At 45.2% G+C, this 22,231-nt stretch overlaps 1 protein-coding gene across 2 annotated transcripts in view; it reads right to left on the bottom strand.

Annotated features, from left to right (window-relative positions):
- Nucleotides 1-21,920, bottom strand: part of LOC137438765 (NUAK family SNF1-like kinase 1) — a 37,674-nt gene extending 15,754 nt beyond the window's left edge. Inside the window, exons 1-3 of one of the 2 annotated variants that reach the window (XM_068134110.2) lie at nucleotides 21,708-21,920; nucleotides 20,806-20,959; nucleotides 3,739-3,859 (exon numbers count right to left, since the gene is read on the bottom strand). In XM_068134110.2, coding sequence (XP_067990211.1) covers nucleotides 3,739-3,859; nucleotides 20,806-20,952 — 268 coding nt within the window. In that variant the 5' untranslated portion in view covers nucleotides 20,953-20,959; nucleotides 21,708-21,920. The remainder of the gene's footprint in view (nucleotides 1-3,738; nucleotides 3,860-20,805; nucleotides 20,960-21,707) is intronic. The other variant, XM_068134101.2, reaches the window with a different exon arrangement.
- Between the last annotated feature and the right edge of the window lie 311 nt (nucleotides 21,921-22,231).

Raw genomic sequence — 22,231 nt, 5'->3', positions numbered from 1 at the left:
GCAATAACCCTCATTTGCGTAAATCTGCGTACTGATCATAGTTACAAAATGTGATTCGGATTACATGCATTTCCTGGTTTGGAGCAAAATTTCATGCTGCAGGTCATTCTGGCAAAGTTAACCTGAATATTCACAGCAAATATAACTAAATCAGGTCAAGCAGCAGTTTTTCATTAATTCAGAGAAAATTAGACTTGCTTCTGAACTATGGAACCATATTATGAAAGCATGAGGCTGGGCAGGTAGGTTAGGGGGTGCAGGTGAGAGCAAAATGGGGAAAATTGGGAGAAAAGGGGATGGTAGTAGAGATAAAGGAGGTGAGCGGGTTGAGGAAGGAGTAGATAGAAAGGGAAAGGTTTTTTTTATCGACAAAGTGTAGGCACATGGAAGAACAAGGGGACAGAGAGTAGAAGACAATGCAAAAGAAAAGAGCAGTTGGGTAGTCCGAGGCATATTGGGAGAGGGTGAAAAGAGAGCAAAAAGAGTTTGGCCGTATTTGCATACAAAGTAATGAGATGACTGACCATTGAGTGAATAGAGCAACAATAAGCTGGTATGTATTGTACTGATGAAAGTGGAAAAACTTATCAAACTTTCATCATGACAGTGTCAATATTAAACTAGATCGGCACTTGGTAGGCCACATACCTCTGCCAGGCTGAACAGTTTACGTTTTGTATCCCACTGATGGGCCTGAACAAAAATCCAATCGACTTCGTCTTGTCACCGACCAAACTCATCCACCAAGTTTAGTCATAACTCATCCACAATTTTAAAAAATATGTTATATATCGCTTTTCACCCGATCTTTCAATGGTGAAGAATCACTTAAAAATTAAATAATTCTCTGATCCGGATCCAGATTCGCATCATCAGCAAAATTGAATCAATTCTTCCTCATCACAGATGCAACCTCTCCACCAAGTTTCTTCCAAATCCATCCATAACTTTTTGAGATATCCTGCTATACAGTACATCATTTTTGGCCTTATCTCCCAATGGTGAAAAACCACTTTTAAAAATTCTACTAGCCGGATTCCAATCTTGATTTTCACCAGAATCTAATTATTTCATCCTTGTTACATACGCTACCTCTCCGCCAAATTTCGTCTGAATCCGTCCACAACTGTTTGAGATATCTTGTTCACGGATTAACAGACAGGAGTGAAAACATTACATCCATCCACCTTCGGTGGCAGAGGTAAATATAGAACGATTATAATGGAGGTGATGAAAACCTGGATGTATCACGCCTTTCTGGTGAGTCAGGTTATATAAATCGGCATGGATTCCTACTCCATGCAACGTAAAAGTGGATTAGTGTAGACTTTATTTGTTATTCACTGAATATCACATGTTGTCCCACTTTGTTCTCGCATGAAAATTTGTTTGGAAAACATCTATTATGTCACCATATTGTGACTGTTGGGCAGGAAAAAGATGGCATACACAGGCTGTCCCAAAATAATGTCATCACAGTCATATCAAATTCACATTGAATTGTGTAACGTTTTTTGGGACACTGCACATGTAATGTCTTTGCGCTGTTATAAAAAATAATTTGAAACAGAAAAAGAAACTTCAGCAACTATTTTAACAGAGTGAAAAAAGTAATGTTGCATGCCTCAAAAACTTTCCATTAAACCGTGTTTGACTTTCAAGGCTCAGAGCTTGCAATATTTCAATTGAAAAGCTTTCTTGCTTAGCTCATGGCATTTGGTTACAATAGCGAAAAATAATCCAACATCCGTTCTTCCAGGGAGAAAATAGAGAGCGAGAGAGAGAGAGAGACAGAGAGAGAGAAAGAGAGAGAGAGAGAGAGAGAGAGAGAGAGAGAGAGAGAGAGAGAGAGAGAGAGAGAGAGAAATGTTTCCATGTGATACTGATGGTTCAGGAAGAAAAAGATATTTTATTTATTTAATTATGACTCCGACCACAGAGGTCACGACACGTACACAATGGGGTGCCGTAGCACACCGAGGAAATGCGAGGAGTGCAGTAGCACTTTTTATCCTCGAGTATAGATAGCTTCATGACAAGCGAATGTACAAGGTGACCTGAAAGTCACCTTACCCCCGCCAAATTTCTCGTACCTCCATTCTCTGGGAAAAGTGTTGTTTTCGGATCAATGTGCCATCTATCAAAGCTCACAGACACGAAATGTGGTGTTATGGTCCTAGGACGATCCACATTCCCCATTGGAATTGGAGCATCGTCTTCTACATGTGATGATATGGGCAGGATTATGTCCTCAAGTTATTTATTTGGTCACAATATTTTAATGGACCAGCATAGCTGTGGAGTATATGTTAAGAAACTGGCTGGTACTACGACTTGTGACCAAGAGAATAGCTGAAAGTGTCTGCTTCCAACAAGACGGCACAACCACGCATGTTGCGCTGCATGTTCAGGACTATATTACTTAAACAACAATGGATTGGATGCGGATCACCAACATCAACTAGCTCGTCTTCTGCGGCCACCACGTAGTGCAGATCTAATGTCTCCAGACAAACGATGGGGTTTCATCAATGACAAAGTATCGACAAAATGGTATCTGACGATTGAAGATTTGCTTGCTGCCGTCGTGGCCTCTTTTGCACAGGTGATGCTACAAATGCTACGCAAGATGTCTAAAATGACTTGGTGGTGAACTCAGTGGTGCAACGACATATATGTTGCATGCACAGATACACAGATACAATGACTGGTTAATTATTAGCTCACCTGGAACGACGTTCAGGGGAGCTTATGCGATGACGCGTTGTCCGTCCGTCAGTCCGTCCGTAAGCACTTGAAACTTATTCTCCGAAACCGCTAAAGGGATTGTGACCAAATTTTGCATAAATGATATTTCTTATGTTGTGACTAAAGTTTGTTCATGGCATTAAAAAAAAAAATTGGAGTCTAAGGGGGTTTAATGGGGGTCAAAATGGATCCAGGTCTCACCCCCCAAAATAGGAATTTGCTTTTTCCTCTGAAACTACACATGCAATTTCGATGAAACTTCACCACAACCTTCACCACCCGTGCTGTACCAAAGTTTCTTCACGGCATTAAAAAAAATCTGCCCCTTTTGGCGTCTACGGGTGGGTTGTCCCCCAAAATAGGTATTTGCTTTCTTCTCAGAAACTACACACGCAATTTCGATGAAACTTCACTACAACTTTCATCACCCGTGATGTACCAATGTTTGTTCAAGGCATTAGATAAATTTGGGTCTGAGGAGGTATACGGAGTTGAGGGGGGCAGAGGGTTGCCCCAAAATAAGTATTTTTTGGGTTTTTGTTTAAAGTCTTATGATTATGTTAGTATGATTCTACATGCTGTCCTGTCTTCTAGCAACCATTGAAATGGGTTTAAAATACCTTTAGTCAGTGCAGTACAGTGTTTATTCTACCAGGTGAGGCACCAGGGGTATTGCCCCTATGTTTATAAGTACTGTGCAATAAAGCCAGTATATTAAAATAGTTTAAGAACGAATGCTTTACCAAGGAGGGGTAAAGTGACTTTCAGACCACCCTGTAGAAAGGGGCGTGCTGCATTTTCGAACCTACACCTTGGACATGTCGCTGCATCCCATGTCCCAGTGTCCCTAATAAACAATAGGTATGTGAAAAAGCAGGAAAATAATACCAGACAATGAAGCATCTACACCCTAGGGCCTAGGGAAACTGGAGCCCCATTTCCCTGAAATTTGCACTCAGTGAATATAACACGGCAGCACCGAAGACTCACCTTCATAAATGCTGATGATATGAGGATGGATTAATGAGGACGTGATCTCAATTTCGCGTCGTACGTGACCCATGTCTGCCTCATCCTTTACCTTGTCCTTGCGAATGGTTTTTACGGCCACCTACATGCCAGCACAGGAAAAAAAGGAAAGCTGCTTGTTAGCAGTTTTAAAATCATTTTTAAACTTATAAAATGGATCCAGACACATAAACGAATGAAAATTCTTCTTGGGGAATGACACGATTTAAACAGTTGCCAATAAACGTGGTAGGTATTGTCCCGACAGCTGCAATCCCCCATGCAAATGGCCATGCCGGCGAACAAACGCAAGGGAATGTGACCTTGCTTTTATGCATTAGATTCCAGATATAGCCGTCGGTATTGGTCAGGTGGGAGATACCTTGAGGATTCCTAAAATTCCATTGTAAAACAAAGCTCCAACATAGGTTGGCCTGTTAGCGATCCGATCTGAAGCCCTTACTCACGATGCAGGGAATATGGGTCCAATTATCTTCCATATGTGTTAGTCTATTGTCGAGGAATATCTGTGGAATTCATGTAAAAGTGCACCGATTTAAACTCATGTCTTGGACCAGAATGCGATACATGTAGAAGTTCCTCCATGAGCCTACAATCACTAAATAAATAAATACACAAAGCAAGGCAACCACTCACCCCAATACCCCATATTAAAATATATATAAATCTGGAAATGCTCAGCAAATATCTCCACGGTAACAATATCACGGTCATCTGTAAGCTTAGATCAAATCCTTTTACCCCGACAACAGAAGAAACTAGAATGTCACTGTCACTCAGTAGAGCGCATACCTCCGCCAGGCAAAACAGTTTATATTTTTTATCCCACTGCTAGGCCGGATCTGGATCTGGACCTGAACTCAAATTGAATTGGCTTGTTCTTGTCACCTAACCAACTCATCCACCTTGTTGCATCAGAATCCGTTCATGGATAACTTTTTGAAATATCATGTTATACTGCATATCGTTTGTGGCCCGGTCACTTCTATGAGGTTCATAGATGAGCTGGACGATGAATCATCAGCGGTCATATGTTAACCATGTGACCAAAGAAAACTGGTGGAAAAAAAATATGGAGAGAAGAGGATAATGCAGATGGGGACAAAATAGACAAGACTTAGGACAAATGGAATACAAGGTGTTCACAAAGCCAGAACAGATGATGTGTAAGGATTTGGGGGGGATGGGAAGAGGGGATGGGAAGGAGGGGGGCACCATCTTAAGTTCCAGAGGGAACATGACAGGACAGCCTCGGTGAGTTCTCTAGTTCCCACAGACTGAAGAGATAGAAAGGTATTGTTCGGTACTGCCATAAAATCTTTTGCAAATAGCCAAGATAATAAACTTCCTTTGCTTAAAGCTTAAGCTGTGGTAAATCAAGTCATTTACCTCAATCCAAAATAATCAATTACTTGCTTGTGGAACCTAACTAGGGGTGTGAGGAAGAAGCTATAAAAGCAGACCACCTACAGCCCCAACCAACAAACCAGTGATGTTGATGTGCCGTTGCACAACTAGGGACTTAAAGGCAATGGGCCCAAACATGCCTTTGGGCAAAGCGATTGTAAATAAACTGCAATAAAACCCGACCACCCCCACCACAACTCCCACCCCCCCCCCCCCACTTCAACCGTTTCCATTTTTTCAAAAATGAAAAAAAAAAAAAGAGGCAGAATGCTGTTGATAATCAACAATGTTTTGGGAAACATTTTGCAAATCGTTTTGACAGGCCTCCCACAGGAGGGCTAGGGAGAAGTCTGTGGGAAATAAGGAATCTTTTCATGCAGGGACTGAAAGTAAGGTGCTGCCACTCCGGAGAAAAGGAAACACTGCCCGTCTGTAAGGCACGGGCAACACCCCATCAGAAATCCTGACTTCGCCCCTCATTCTTTGGCTTCAGCGAGTGGAAACTGAGGCTAGGGGGGTTTCCGTTACCAAGCAGAGCCAAGAAGCACGTTTTCTGCTGGCGCAGCAGGTCGAGAGCAGTTCCCCAACTCGTACGGAAAGCAGCGCGTCGTCTCGCTGCAAGCATCAGGCCCTTTTCATTCCCATTGCAAAGCCATCTTTCTTTTGCCACAATTCCAGGCGAAGGAGTGTCTCCAGGAAGCTACGTTTGGATCACATACTTTCCACCGAGTTATCTCTTCAATTAAGGACGGTTTCACATTGTTATGCTCGCCGTCCATAAACACAACTGCACGGCTGCATATACAACGGCAACGCAATGTGTCGCAAGATATGGGAAATCTAATAACAAAGGCATGTGTGGATATTGTACACAAAGCAATCGTCTCATGATCGCTTCAGCTATTGCAGAAGTAGGAATGCAACGCACCAAAATCCACCGGTAGCGAGTTTGCAGATTTTAAAGCCGTTTCAAAGGATCAGGTTTCTTTTGCATCGCGGAGACTCGAGCATGCATGGACGACAATAATGCACGGACACCTTTGTTTCTTTTTCTAACACACTCCGACACCCAGCTATTTATGCGTGAAACTACGGGCTCGTGAATGTGAGCTCGGCCAACAGTGACAAATAAAACGATGCCCTGCCAATTGCAATGCAGACACAATCTGGGTGTTCATAAACACAGCTCCTGGGGCCTTGCACCATATTCCACCGCCCACACGGCCAGCGATCCTTTTGGGCGAATTGCTCTCTTCCAAATTGCACTGACATTTGCCGTGCAGAGCAAGCAAGCCAAACTCCAAATGCTAACTGCTCTGCAGAACAATTGCATACAGTGAAGGCAGGCAGAACCCTCAAAAGCTACATGGACTTATTCAGGGGAAAATAATTTACCCCTGCTCGCCAAATCCCACTCACAATCACCCCACCTCCGATAAAATAGGAAAGCGACTTGTAAATCCTAAGCACTGGAGCATGTAATGCCAAATGTGATTCCCCTTTGAGGAAACCAGGACATCACTTATTGGATTGGCTGTACTTAAGTCTGTGTATCACTCTGTCCTCTCTGCAAGGGCATTGCAGAGGGAAAGTTAAGTTGGCTGTCACAAATGCCAGCATTCACTTGTGAATGTTAAAAGTCCCTTTGGGATGCCTTTTAAAGGAATAAATAAAGAAAAAGAGGTCAGCTTTGTGCGCAGGTACCCTGGCTAAATCCAAGACTTCTACATTAACTTCCAGTGGGAAAGCAATGGCAGACTAGTATATTGCTTGCCAAGGACTTATTTGCCAGTTGCTGTGTTGCTTTCAAGGAGGATGGTATGGCACACAAACTATGTGCGTGCACAAACAAAAACACACACACATCTTCTCTAGTCTTCCTCTAGATCAGTGGTTCTCAACTCGTTTCAATCCACAGGTATCAGGCCAATCAAAATGTTTTTGTGGACCTCCTCCTTTTTGAGATACTAGGGCATGCCCGTACTATATATATATCTAAAATTATATCCCCCCCCCCCCTCTATTTACATGAAATGGTTTGGTCCATTCGCAAAGCCAAAGCGAACGGCTTGCGAGTACGGTGACAATCCCCCCCCCCTCTATTTACATGAAATGGTTTAGTCCAAAGCGAACGGCTTGCGAGTACGGTGACAATCCCCCCCCCCCTCTATTTACATGAAATGGTTTGGTCCAAAGCGAACGGCTTGCGAGTACGGTGACAATCCCCCCCCTCTATTTACATGAAATGGTTTGGTCCAAAGCGAACGGCTTGCGGAGTTTGGTAAAGAAATCGCCATAGCGTGCACAAACGCGCAGGAAAGCGAATGAATCGCAAATTAGTTTTAATTAGTTGTAAAACATAGTTTAACGCCAACATAGTTTGCCAACGTGAAATAAATGAATACGCTCTCAAATGTGCCGTCCGAGGCAGAGTCTGTTCGCCACGTTCGGCACACGTGATAGCTCGCTGCTCTCTGATTGGTTGAATCGTTTTTTGGACATAGCTCGCTAACTACTTGTCCGATTAATATGAAACCTTGAAAAGGCACATCCTCGGGTCCCCAGCAATATACCTGGCAAGTTTCAAGTATAACGGACCCGTGGTTGTCGAGAAACAGCGGTCACAGACAGACACACAGAGATTACTGGCATTATAGATAGACTAGGGCATGCCCGTACTATATATACTAGGGCATGCCCGTACTATATCTATATCTAAAATTATATCCCCCCCCTCTATTTACATGAAATGGTTTGGTCCAAAGCGAACGGCTTGCGAGTACGGTGACAATCCCCCCCCCTCTATTTACATGAAATGGTTTGGTCCAAAGCGAACGGCTTGCGGAGTTTGGTAAAGAAATCGCCATAGCGTGCACAAACGCGCAGGAAAGCGAAAGAATCGCAAATTAGTTTTAATTAGTTTTAAAACATAGTTTAACGCCAACATAGCGGCAACATAGTTTGCCAACGTGAAATAAATGAATACGCTCTCAAATGTGCCGTCCGAGGCAGAGTCTGTTCGCCACGTTCGGCACACGTGATAACTCGCTGCTCTCTGATTGGTTGAATCGTTTTTTGGACATAGCTCGGTAACTACTTGTCTGATTAATATGAAACCTTGAAAAGGCACATCCTCGGGTCCCCAGCAATATACCTGGCAAGTTTCAAGTATATCGGACCCGTGGTTGTCGAGAAACAGCGGTCACAGACAAACACACAGACATACACACATACACACATACACACACACACACACACACACACACACACACACACACACACACACACACACACACACACACAGATTACTGGAATTATAGATAGATATCTAAAATTATATCCCCCCCCTCTATTTACATGAAATGGTTTGGTCCAAAGCGAACGGCTTGCGAGTACGGTGACAATCCCCCCCCTCTATTTACATGAAATGGTTTGGTCCATTCGCAACGACCACAGAACCCCCCCCCCCTCTATTTACATGAAATGGTTTGGTCCATTCGCAACGCCAAAGCGAACGGCGAACGGCTAAATCGCCATAGCTCGGTAACTACTTGTCCGATTAATTTCAAACCTTGAAAAGGCACATCCTCGGGTCCCCAGCAATATACCTGGCAAGTTTCAAGTATATCGGACCCGTGGTTGTCGAGAAACAGCGGTCACAGACAAACACACACACACACACACACACACACACACACACACACACACACACACACACACACACACACACACACACACACACACACACACACACACACACACACACACACAGAGATTACTGGAATTATAGATAAGATGACAAAAAAAAAAAAAAAAAGAGTAGACAACAAACATTCTCAATTGGATTCTCAATGGACAATGTTCCTGTGGCCCACCGAAAAAAGTCACCATGGATCACCAGTTGAGAACCACAACTCCAGATCAATGAAGAGTATCAGAATGAAGCATCTTGTAGAAAAAGCAGGAAGTGACCTCAACAACGTGTGTAAGTTTTGAAAGACCTTGGCATAAAATAAATTAATGAATGCAAATAGCAATCAATCCAAAGTTGGTTTCCTGAAAATTGGGTCATGCTGATAAAACAATTGCAGCACGGTGCAGCAAGCACTGCAGCTGCTCAATTGTACAGAGCTCACTCATGTCCAAAGGAGCTCCCTGAAGGCAAGCAGGAAACAGAGGTGTCTTTCAACACTTTGTTTGTGTTGCTGGACCTTGCCAAAGTAACCTCCAGGGAAAAAGACGTACAAACAACTCCTGAGGTCCACGTGAGCAATACGCAGTGAATCATGCTCGCACCGAACTTCTCATGGATTTCAAAGGGAGTGAAATGAGGTACGAAACAGCAAGTGTCTTGGCAGATATATATTTACAAATAAATGATACGACCTAACCGACCTTTTACAAAATGTGTCTATTCCCACAGCCATAAATGTGCTGTATCATATATCTCAAACCTATATCACCATATCAAAAGCTTCTCCGCATCCGATCTGGAGAATCCAAAGATTACTTCATACAGTTTTGAGGCTAATGAATTAGCTGAACAGAGGGCGAAATGTCAATGTTGTCACGTAGGCCATGATAAACAGGCAGACGAGGCACAGCAAGTCATATCACATTAGTGGCCATCTACATATATATATATATATATATATATATATATATATATATATATATATATATATATATACACACACACATACATACATACACACACAAGGGGGAGGGGAAGAGGGTGGAAGTGGTAAATTAATAAAGGAAATCCTGAGAAAGAGGTAGGATAAGGAAAGGAAGGAAGGGGGTCATGCAGTAAGCACGAAAAAGGGGGAAAGACATTTTGGAGGAGAGTGAGCTAACGGGAAATGACAGAAGGGAACTAGATAAACATAGAGGGAAATACGTATATGAACGGTAAGGTTCATTGGTTCATTTGTGAGTGACCAATTCACAATACCATCTTTGCTTGGATTGAACGTCACTGTTCGAGGAGGTAAACCGTGCTCCAACTAATTCCCATTTGCGGAAGAGGATACATGGCGCATTTCCTTACCCAGTGCATGCAGTATTGTTTCAAGAGAGAGCTTTGTCCCATCTGGAAACAGCTCATATTTAACGGAATCCAGCATCTGAGACGAACTAGTTGGTGAAAGAACCCTGTCTGTCTGCTCTGCCTTCTGTCTGCCAACAAACCGACCCTGCAACATCTGTGCAAGACGCCTTTCTTTAAGCACTCTGAGGCTTTAAACAGTTGTTTAGGGATGTAGGAACAGATACTTCCCAGGCTGGTATCACATGTGGGAAATGGACATGCCCAGGATGGGTTGGGGGTTGGTGATGGTTTCTGGAGCTGTTTGCCTCCCTTTGTTCATCTCCCCCATTGAGCCATAACGCAACACGCCCCTGCGCCTCAGCCTCACACCACCATGCTGTGCGGTAATCTTTAACCTCCCATCAATGCACCGCTCCAGCCAGAGTAAACTGTCTCTGCTCAAGGGGGGTGGGGGGCCCGAGACATCATTGTTCGATCAAATAAAGCAAAAAAAAAAAATAACCTGCCATGCTCCCCTCTGTTTAGGCCGAATACCTAGCATGCCAGGCATCGTGTTCTCTCCTCAGAGCAAACCCAGAGCACCGGGAAGCAATTTGCGTTATTTGCAGTTCATGACATCAAAGGGCAGAGCTGGGCACCACATCAGACACGGTGGCTGGCGGCTATCGATTGTTCTCGACCCGGATTCACCAATGTATGCACGAGCTCCCCCAAAGCTGTCACCAAACTCATCCCTGCCCCCCTTCCTTCCTCTTAAATACCATGCCAAGATGGACATTCCACACTCATCCTTACAAATCTAAGTCCTTTCAACATTTAAGCCGTTTATAAACAGCCACCAAATGAAATCTCACTTTAGCATGAATAGAAACTGCTTTCTTTTGAACAAAAAGACTATTCATTAGAAATAACCACTTACTAGTTAGTACACGGTACCACATGACGTCAGCAGCCCCTTATTTTTTAAGAAAAAAAAGAAACCGCATTTCTTGTTCCACTCTCAAAAGGATGTTGCACTTGTTTCATTTAAACACATAAAACATCCGATGACCTGAGCTTACTATTCACTTCTATTTTCAGTTCAGGCCATTTATTATATCGTCACCCATAAAGCGCAATCTTCACAGGGTGTTCCTCATACATGATGGTCATAAGTGTCTTTGGAAGTCTTCTTTTTTTTTTAATTTACACTGATCATTTAAAGTGTCAAGTACTCTAGACTCACGCTGAAACAAATAGAATGAGAAAAATTGTCAAAATCACAAAGAATAATTACAATTTCTTTATTTATGTAATTATTTCATCGACATTCATCTCAAATACCGTTCATTTTAACAAGTCTCCTGTCGTTATTATCCATGCCTCAAGGTAATTATATGCAATTTAAAAAGTACACCTTATTTTTGATAGGTCTAAAACTCGTCGAGGAGGTGCAACACAAATCATGCAAAAACATGCAGACATAGACGTGAGATAATACTGGACTTGACATCACAAAAACACAGCCACCGAGCTTGGATGAAGTGACGAGACTTGCGGGGTTGGTCCGGGTACCGGTGACACCATTCTTATGATCCTCGTGATGTTGCTGTACCCTCAGGAAATGAAGGAGAAATTTCCTCCTTCCCGATACCGACCTATAGGGTTCGTCCATGTTCTATCCTTTAAGTGCTGAGCATTAAGCAAGAAAGCCTTTTTTTTGTAGGACTCAGCCGAGGTACGAACTGCTGATGTCTCACATTCAGACCGGATGCACTTTCAAAATTTCAAGAATTATAAAATCTCTACTTCTAACCACTTAAATACAGAACATTTGTCCTGCATATTCTTTGATGGCACAAGTCCCATAAAGCATGGGCTTGACTCATCACTGCCTGCGATCCCCGTAGACCACCCTGTAGCAACAGGTCAGTCACCCTCCGGAGCCGTGGAGTGCTCAAATTCTGCTGTAACACATTGCCATGGGCATCCAGACTGTTTTCCAGCGATCTCGTCAAACCAATATGCCATAGGTATTACTGCTATGCTAGGAAGAACCTTAAAAATGTTTGACAACGTCACAACTATTAATTATCACCCCAAAAATATAATTATTCAAAGAAGTTTAAAAATACACACCCAAAAGCAAATGTCAAATGAGATTCCATTTTTTGGCCATAAAAAAAACCTTTTCCAAGTTGCAATAACTCTTTTCAGAGCTCCCCCTCATCTGTTGGCCTTTGCAAGGCCTCAGAAGATTTTTGGCACAGCTGGTACTTGTGGTTCAAAGATGGAAACAGCAGATGCAACAGCCAGGACAGCGAGTGAGCTGCACCGCTTTTGAAGTACATCAGAGCGGGCAGGCCGGCAGGCAAAACACCATGTATAAAAGCCAGAGGGATAACCCCACGTAGAAAGGGGACCGGGCCTACATATGGATCGCATTCTCCGGCCTGTTTTCGGGTGTGAGCTCAAAGCCGAAATCAAATCGTTGTAATCAAAATGCAGTCAGCACTTGCAGTCTCATACAGCTTTTATGCAATGCTCTGGGAGTTTTCAGGCGAGCACAATCGCCATTTCAACTTCGGCTATTACCTTAAATGGCAGAGACTGCACACTCTTTTCACTATGACCACTCGTGAAACTTGTAATGTTTAAAACCAACACAAGGCAAAGGTTTGTGCATTATGGGCCACTGAACAGTTACACAGCAGGAAGTGCTTTCATCAAATAAGGTGTAGAAATTCAAGCCTGGCTGATTAGCTCAATTGTCCTCTGAATGTCTCAAGCAAATGTTATCTTTGATTTATGAATCGCTTATGCCAGATAAGACGGATGTTACTTTATTGGCAGTGAGATGCATGGATTGAAGCCCGGCTTCTGTTCTTACAAGTCATGTTGGATGCTCACCACATGGAGTTTCTCGAGCTCACTAAGGCAGATATATACCAGGCATATATAGAGTCCTCATTCCCAGCAAATGAATCAGTCGCTTTATATATACAATGGTCTGGTCTAGGCTCATGGAGGAGTTGAACGACAAAGGACAGCAGGTTCAAAAACTAGCAAAGGATATGGAGGTGAAGGGCATACATTCAGCATTCTCTCTGAAAACAGTGTATTCCAAAATGGCGATGTGGGCAATTGAATTTCCACAATGGGATTTCGTTTTAATATTAAATTAGGGGGATGTTGGAAAAAGTCCTGTCCTTTTCTTAGGTGGCCATTGAGTGCCCATGTCAAGTTATGATGATGGCATTTAAGAATGAACCACATAGTGCCGGGGACTGCTTCCAAATATATACCAGATGCCAAATGAGCTTGGGCACAAAGTTTACCTCCTTCCTGAAAATCATAAGTAAGCCTGCAGGGTTTCATTGGCAACCTCATAGTAACATGCTAACTCTCCTAGGGCTTGTTCAGTTCCCAGAAGTTGAGAATCTGGGATGACCAAATCCTTGGGGCACAAGCTTTGAAGCCACAACGTCTGGGATGACCACCCAGCATCCTTACCACTCGACCAACTTACCTACCTGCACTGCACTAAAGGGCAGTTCAATTCGGATCAAATTCAGATAGCAATCAGATCCAGGACTAAAGACAAATATTGTCAAGCTGTCCTATGGAAGCCTTAAAATAAACAACATTCAGAGCATTTCCAGTGGAAATTTTCCACTATTGGAATACTGAAGTCAAAACATCACGCACAAGGTCACATCAAAACACACAATATTTTTGACTTGAGGATCTGAGAAATATTAAATTTGGAAGAAGAAGAAGAAGAAGAAGAAAATAATCTCTAAAACTGACATTTGTTACCCTGTGCATGTGAAGCAAAAATCAGGGTAAAGCGATTTGTTCACTTTGTCTGTCTGTCCACAAATGTCAGCTTATGACTGAGGAACAACTTCATTTCAATTGAACATTATATTTTGAACAGGAATCGGAAAAGTAACCTGCAGTTTAGCAGTACTTTGGCTCTGAAATTTGCAAAATGTTTGGCATCTTGCCCGAAGCACACATGCGGAGAGAAGTAAGGTAATCTTTTTAGCCTGTCTGGCAGTCAAACAAAGTTGAAAATCTTTCCAAACAGGAAACTTACTCTGTTTTTAAGGACGTTAAAAAGGACACGAGCAACAGGCATGAAGAACTAATAGAATGTGTTAAATAAGATGGTGCAAAAGATGCTGCATCAACAGCGGGAGACTTCCGGAATTTTCTTCTTCCACTACCTTTAAAATATTAATTTTATGATTTCAATTGAATTATATATCTGAACACTGGAACACAAATCACCTTTTGGCACTTTCAAAACCCTTACGTTTAGCAGTACTTGAGCATTTTACATAATCTCGACCAATCAAATTTGCCGCTCATAAGCCCCGCCCATGTCCTTTTTTTTTTGGCCCATGTCCTTTTTTTCTCTCTCTCAAGACTGCACGGGGTAAGGTGTTCTATGAACTCTCTACTTATTTTAAGTTCCACTTTTTTTTTTTTTTTTGCAATTATTCATAATTGCCTCCATCATGACCTTAAATAACTGTTGTATCTCTTTGAAGATTGTTGTTGCTCTGTAGTTATCTGTGGATATCCACGAGACTGCAGGGTGTAGCAGAATGCGTGTAGACAGTAACCTTGTGCCGTCACTACGAGCAGCTAGTCGACTTCAGCAAGCTCGACATACCAAGACAAACCGCTTCGCATTGTATGCCAAAGTTTGCACAAACGTCATACCATGTTTGGCACAAGCAAAGCACTTCACAAAGTCGACAAGAATAGAAATTCTCAGACTCGACAGGACTGTAATAATAAAAATATAAATATGTTAGCGGGGTGTAAAACGCCACAACAACAAAACACACCAAATAACTCACATGTGGAGGGAGAGAGAGAGAGAGAGAGAGAGAGAGAGAGAGAGAGAGAGAGAGAGAGAGAGAGAGAGAGAGAGAGAGAGAGAGAGAGAGAGAGAGAGAGAGAGAGAGAGAGCGAGAGAGAGAGAGAGAGAGCGAGAGCGAGAGAAAAGACTTCCTTCGATCCATGTTATACAAACACAGTAAATGCTAACACATGTACAAAAATAACACTATTTGTCTTTTTAATGCAGCAACAACATGATGATCAAATTAATATTTACAATTCGAAACATCACTTTCCCAACTCACCACACTTAATGACACATCATCTGATCATCTGGTCCTATTTATTCATAAGTTCCTGTATTGTGTATACTCGAACCATTACTTTTGTTGCACAAGCTCCCCTGCAGGCCCCCAGCAAAGAATTTTCAGTTGAGCAAAAATTGACGGAAAACTGGAATATAGAGAGAAAATTCACTTCCAGCAGCTTAAGAAAAAGAAGAAGTAGTAATAAATGGAAACACGACCACAAAATAACGTGCTATTTGTCTTGCTTAAAGAAAAGGAACAACCATGCCAGCAACACAAAAGACGAAACCCGTCCATTATATTTTTACATTATGTACTCATCTTTTCAACCTTTTCCCGTCACCTGCTCGTTATCGATTTCATATTCCCTCTTTTGTCAGGTGTCGGATTGCCTGCTATGTTCCCATCTGAACCCCCTGGCTCATCAGGCCCAGGTTAAAATCCCTTATACCACGTGTGTTTGGATGTTGTTACTAAGGTCCTTGCAATTCATGTTTGATGAACCCGGGGGTTCAGATGGGACCACGAGCAGGCCAACCCGACGCCTGACAAAACGTACACCGATGCCTACTCACGTCTTTGCTCGGAATGTGATACATATACAAGTTCCTCCATAATCGAGTCTTAGATCACGATGAAAAAAAAAGAAAAGTGTTGTTCCTTGATCCGACAAAGTTCTGGGAAGGTGTCAGCAGGGGGCATTGCATTATGAAGCATACAATAATTTAGAGGATAGAGGAAGTGTAAGATAGTTGTTCTTCATGGATAAATGGCAGTACAGATCTCAGCGTGGGTACTTGATGAAATTTCAAAATGCCTGCATAGTCCAGTGTAGGTTTGATCCCTGTGTCTCATTAGGATATTTTCCTAGTCTAAAACAGGCGTGGCAGCACCATAAGGTTTAATGAACGGTGAGCTTCCAAAGGGAGATTTGCCCTATGCAGTGCAAGTTCACCAAGTTTCAACAGTCTGTCATTTCATTTGTTTAAACACAAACACAAACTCACAAAGTAGGACGCAAATACAAGATAAAGGCACGCGTCAAAGTGTACACATGGGCATTAATATGTCTGCTGCAACCATTCGTATTATGATAGGCAAATAATGTTTCTTCCAGGTGAGTGGTTCATCCATGCATTATGAACTAATGTTATTCAGGGGATGCAAAATACAATTATCTCACTGTGACATTTATTGTTCCATGTTTTTCTGTAGACTTTAGGCTAACCCTCGCTCCAGCAGGGAAAATGGCCTTAAAATGCCTGTTGTGTTGTGTGTGTTTTTCTGTAGACTTCAAGAATCTCCACTCTCCTCTCCGTTGTCGCCGCTCTCCTCTCCGTTGTCGCCGCTCTCCTCTCCGTTGTCGCCGCTCTCCTCTCCGTTGTCGCCGCTCTCCTCTCCGTTGTCGCCGCTCTCCTCTCCGTTGTCGCCGCTCTCCTCTCCGTTGTCGCCGCTCTCCTCTCCGTTGTCGCCGCTCTCCTCTCCGTTGTCGCCGCTCTCCTCTCCGTTGTCGCCGCTCTCCTCTCCGTTGTCGCCGCTCTCCTCTCCGTTGTCGCCGCTCTCCTCTCCGTTGTCGCCGCTCTCCTCTCCGTTGTCGCCGCTCTCCTCTCCGTTGTCGCCGCTCTCCTCTCCGTTGTCGCCGCTCTCCTCTCCGTTGTCGCCGCTCTCCTCTCCGTTGTCGCCGCTCTCCTCTCCGTTGTCGCCGCTCTCCTCTCCGTTGTCGCCGCTCTCCTCTCCGTTGTCGCCGCTCTCCTCTCCGTTGTCGCCGCTCTCCTCTCCGTTGTCCCCGCTCTCCTCTCCGTTGTCCCCGCTCTCCTCTCCGTTGTCCCCGCTCTCCTCTCCGTTGTCCCCGCTCTCCTCTCCGTTGTCCCCGCTCTCCTCTCCGTTGTCCCCGCTCTCCTCTCCGTTGTCCCCGCTCTCCTCTCCGTTGTCCCCGCTCTCCTCTCCGTTGTCCCCGCTCTCCTCTCCGTTGTCCCCGCTCTCCTCTCCGTTGTCCCCGCTCTCCTCTCCGTTGTCCCCACTCTCCTCTCCGTTGTCCCCACTCTCCTCTCCGTTGTCCCCACTCTCCTCTCCGTTGTCCCCACTCTCCTCTCCGTTGTCCCCACTCTCCTCTCCGTTGTCCCCACTCTCCTCTCCGTTGTCCCCACTCTCCTCTCCGTTGTCCCCACTCTCCTCTCCGTTGTCCCCACTCTCCTCTCCGTTGTCCCCACTCTCCTCTCCGTTGTCCCCACTCTCCTCTCCATTGTCCCCACTCTCCTCTCCATTGTCCCCACTCTCCTCTCCATTGTCCCCACTCTCCTCTCCATTGTCCCCACTCTCCTCTCCATTGTCCCCACTCTCCTCTCCATTGTCCCCACTCTCCTCTCCATTGTCCCCACTCTCCTCTCCATTGTCCCCACTCTCCTCTCCATTGTCCCCACTCTCCTCTCCATTGTCCCCACTCTCCTCTCCATTGTCCCCACTCTCCTCTCCATTGTCCCCACTCTCCTCTCCATTGTCCCCACTCTCCTCTCCATTGTCCCCACTCTCCTCTCCATTGTCCCCACTCTCCTCTCCATTGTCCCCACTCTCCTCTCCATTGTCCCCACTCTCCTCTCCATTGTCCCCACTCTCCTCTCCATTGTCCCCACTCTCCTCTCCATTGTCCCCACTCTCCTCTCCATTGTCCCCACTCTCCTCTCCATTGTCCCCACTCTCCTCTCCATTGTCCCCACTCTCCTCTCCATTGTCCCCACTCTCCTCTCCATTGTCCCCACTCTCCTCTCCATTGTCCCCACTCTCCTCTCCATTGTCCCCACTCTCCTCTCCATTGTCCCCACTCTCCTCTCCATTGTCCCCACTCTCCTCTCCATTGTCCCCACTCTCCTCTCCATTGTCCCCACTCTCCTCTCCATTGTCCCCACTCTCCTCTCCATTGTCCCCACTCTCCTCTCCATTGTCCCCACTCTCCTCTCCATTGTCCCCACTCTCCTCTCCATTGTCCCCACTCTCCTCTCCATTGTCCCCACTCTCCTCTCCATTGTCCCCACTCTCCTCTCCATTGTCCCCACTCTCCTCTCCATTGTCCCCACTCTCCTCTCCATTGTCCCCACTCTCCTCTCCATTGTCCCCACTCTCCTCTCCATTGTCCCCACTCTCCTCTCCATTGTCCCCACTCTCCTCTCCATTGTCCCCACTCTCCTCTCCATTGTCCCCACTCTCCTCTCCATTGTCCCCACTCTCCTCTCCATTGTCCCCACTCTCCTCTCCATTGTCCCCACTCTCCTCTCCATTGTCCCCACTCTCCTCTCCATTGTCCCCACTCTCCTCTCCATTGTCCCCACTCTCCTCTCCATTGTCCCCACTCTCCTCTCCATTGTCCCCACTCTCCTCTCCATTGTCCCCACTCTCCTCTCCATTGTCCCCACTCTCCTCTCCATTGTCCCCACTCTCCTCTCCATTGTCCCCACTCTCCTCTCCATTGTCCCCACTCTCCTCTCCATTGTCCCCACTCTCCTCTCCATTGTCCCCACTCTCCTCTCCATTGTCCCCACTCTCCTCTCCATTGTCCCCACTCTCCTCTCCATTGTCCCCACTCTCCTCTCCATTGTCCCCACTCTCCTCTCCATTGTCCCCACTCTCCTCTCCATTGTCCCCACTCTCCTCTCCATTGTCCCCACTCTCCTCTCCATTGTCCCCACTCTCCTCTCCATTGTCCCCACTCTCCTCTCCATTGTCCCCACTCTCCTCTCCATTGTCCCCACTCTCCTCTCCATTGTCCCCACTCTCCTCTCCATTGTCCCCACTCTCCTCTCCATTGTCCCCACTCTCCTCTCCATTGTCCCCACTCTCCTCTCCATTGTCCCCACTCTCCTCTCCATTGTCCCCACTCTCCTCTCCATTGTCCCCACTCTCCTCTCCATTGTCCCCACTCTCCTCTCCATTGTCCCCACTCTCCTCTCCATTGTCCCCACTCTCCTCTCCATTGTCCCCACTCTCCTCTCCATTGTCCCCACTCTCCTCTCCATTGTCCCCACTCTCCTCTCCATTGTCCCCACTCTCCTCTCCATTGTCCCCACTCTCCTCTCCATTGTCCCCACTCTCCTCTCCATTGTCCCCACTCTCCTCTCCATTGTCCCCACTCTCCTCTCCATTGTCCCCACTCTCCTCTCCATTGTCCCCACTCTCCTCTCCATTGTCCCCACTCTCCTCTCCATTGTCCCCACTCTCCTCTCCATTGTCCCCACTCTCCTCTCCATTGTCCCCACTCTCCTCTCCATTGTCCCCACTCTCCTCTCCATTGTCCCCACTCTCCTCTCCATTGTCCCCACTCTCCTCTCCATTGTCCCCACTCTCCTCTCCATTGTCCCCACTCTCCTCTCCATTGTCCCCACTCTCCTCTCCATTGTCCCCACTCTCCTCTCCATTGTCCCCACTCTCCTCTCCATTGTCCCCACTCTCCTCTCCATTGTCCCCACTCTCCTCTCCATTGTCCCCACTCTCCTCTCCATTGTCCCCACTCTCCTCTCCATTGTCCCCACTCTCCTCTCCATTGTCCCCACTCTCCTCTCCATTGTCCCCACTCTCCTCTCCATTGTCCCCACTCTCCTCTCCATTGTCCCCACTCTCCTCTCCATTGTCCCCACTCTCCTCTCCATTGTCCCCACTCTCCTCTCCATTGTCCCCACTCTCCTCTCCATTGTCCCCACTCTCCTCTCCATTGTCCCCACTCTCCTCTCCATTGTCCCCACTCTCCTCTCCATTGTCCCCACTCTCCTCTCCATTGTCCCCACTCTCCTCTCCATTGTCCCCACTCTCCTCTCCATTGTCCCCACTCTCCTCTCTCTTATTCCCCTCTATTCCTATCATTGCCTTTTCTTTCTTCGTCAGTTACATTTTTTTTTTAATTTGCTTCCCCATGGCATTCATGCTGTGTCCCACATGCTTTACGAGCAGCACAAAAGGGCTTGTTTGCTTGAGCATGCAATCAACCATCTTGCCTACAAGATGATCGTTTGCTTGAGTTAGTATTAATATGAACTTTAAAACTAAATAGTACAACTATGAATATAAACTATTATTTAAAAAAAAAAAAAAAAAAGTTATGAGTCGTGGTCCACAGTATTATTCTGTTGAGATCTCCAAGATGTGCACAGCTTTTAACATGCAAGACGATAAACAGCCACAGCTGATCATGCAAGTGAACACAATCGATAGAAACCCACAGGTTACTCAAGGATTGCGCAACAATTAAGCTAATGGAGTCAGAACGTGGATGGCAATGTGGTTATGCGGAGGAGAAGAAACCAGATGGGAGGGGTTCCAAGAAGCTTACAAACTCCTGAACTCTATTTGCATGAATTTAATCAATAAACAAATCAATTAATTAATACAACAGATCCTCCTGAAGGTCCAGCGGAGAGCATGGCACCCTCACACGCCCCTTACCATTCTCCCGGTGCTCCTCTCCAGTGCCTTTTTCACCTTGCCGTACGTGCCTTTACCCAGGGTCTCCAGAAACTCATAACGGTGCTTCAGATTATGCTTGTGTTGATGACGTTTCACTGCCAGGCGAGTCGTCTGCCCACGCTCCATACTTGGCCTGGTGGTGTGCGGTAAAGATCCAGGTAAGCATTGCAGCGGTACACACAAACATACCTATACACTCCTATTTTAAACATGTGTGTGTATGTATAAAATATACACATTACATTGCACACGTGTTTAAAATAAAGGGTTCTAACAGGGTTTGTGGGGTCTATAATAGTTGTCTTAATGTATATATATATACATACATACACGTGTTTAAAGGTAATTATTAGCCAAGAAGAACACTAAGTGTTGTAAATATATGTGACATATGGCAGTAACAAAAGGGAGGGCAGGGAATTACACCATTTTCTGCACGTAATGGGATCCATACAGGTGAAAAAGTTACCTGCATAGTTAAAAGCCATTGATATTTTTCCTGAACACAAAGCAAGCTTCTAACTTCCTACAATTGAGGAAAGTCTTGTACACTTTGCAACATGAGAATCTCGAAATTAGGAACGAAGAATAACATCAATACCTTGCACCAACATATGTAGGCCTATATATATATATATATATATATATATATATATATATATATATAATGACATCGAAATAGCAACGGCTATACTTGCACTTGTCAAGAAATGTATATAAACGAATGCACGGAATAGAAGTGGTCGTACAGCGCAAGTTAATGTTATCGAGCGAGCAATGGTGGCGCTTTCGCACAAAATGCGCCCGTAAATGTCAGCGGTCGCCGAATCCAGCAAGCGCCGGTGTTTGTTGGACGTGCTCACACCAGGTGGGAACATCACCTTGATCCTGAGCTCGGATATTCACATAAGCGTGGGTCGGACGAGCGCGGCGGCAGCACTCACAGTCGAAGAGACGAGGCCACGGCGGACGCGCCGACGACGACGTGCGACCTCGTTATAGCAGGAGAGGAGCCGCGGCCGCCAGAATGACACCAGACCAGGGATTCTCCTCACAAAGGAAGCGACCGCTGTCTAAACACGTAACTGGGCATCGTCCGGGCGGCGCGCGCCGCTTTCAATGCCCGCCCACCGGTGCTTGGGGGCGGAGACTCGGGAGAGGAGAAAGAGCATTCGGGGCGTCATTGGTCAGACGCAAGAACCAATTACCAATTAGAATTTAACGCGCCAACCAATGGCCTCGGCGTTCTAAAAGATCTTGATAACGACTTCCTGTTTCGGGGGGTTTTTTTTCTTTTTTTTTTCTTCTTTTTTTGATTACTTTTTCTGGACCATTTTAACACAAGTGTACCTTCGTTTTTAATTTGTTTGCGAATAAGCATCTCCGAGTGGATCATGTGAGGGAC

The sequence above is a fragment of the Myxine glutinosa genome, chromosome 1, assembly GCF_964187855.1.
Source record: "Myxine glutinosa chromosome 1, kmMyxGlut1.1, whole genome shotgun sequence".
Lineage (NCBI taxonomy): Eukaryota > Metazoa > Chordata > Myxini > Myxiniformes > Myxinidae > Myxine > Myxine glutinosa.
The sequence above is the reverse complement of the archived record's forward strand: the minus strand, read 5'-3'. Positions and strand labels throughout refer to the sequence as shown.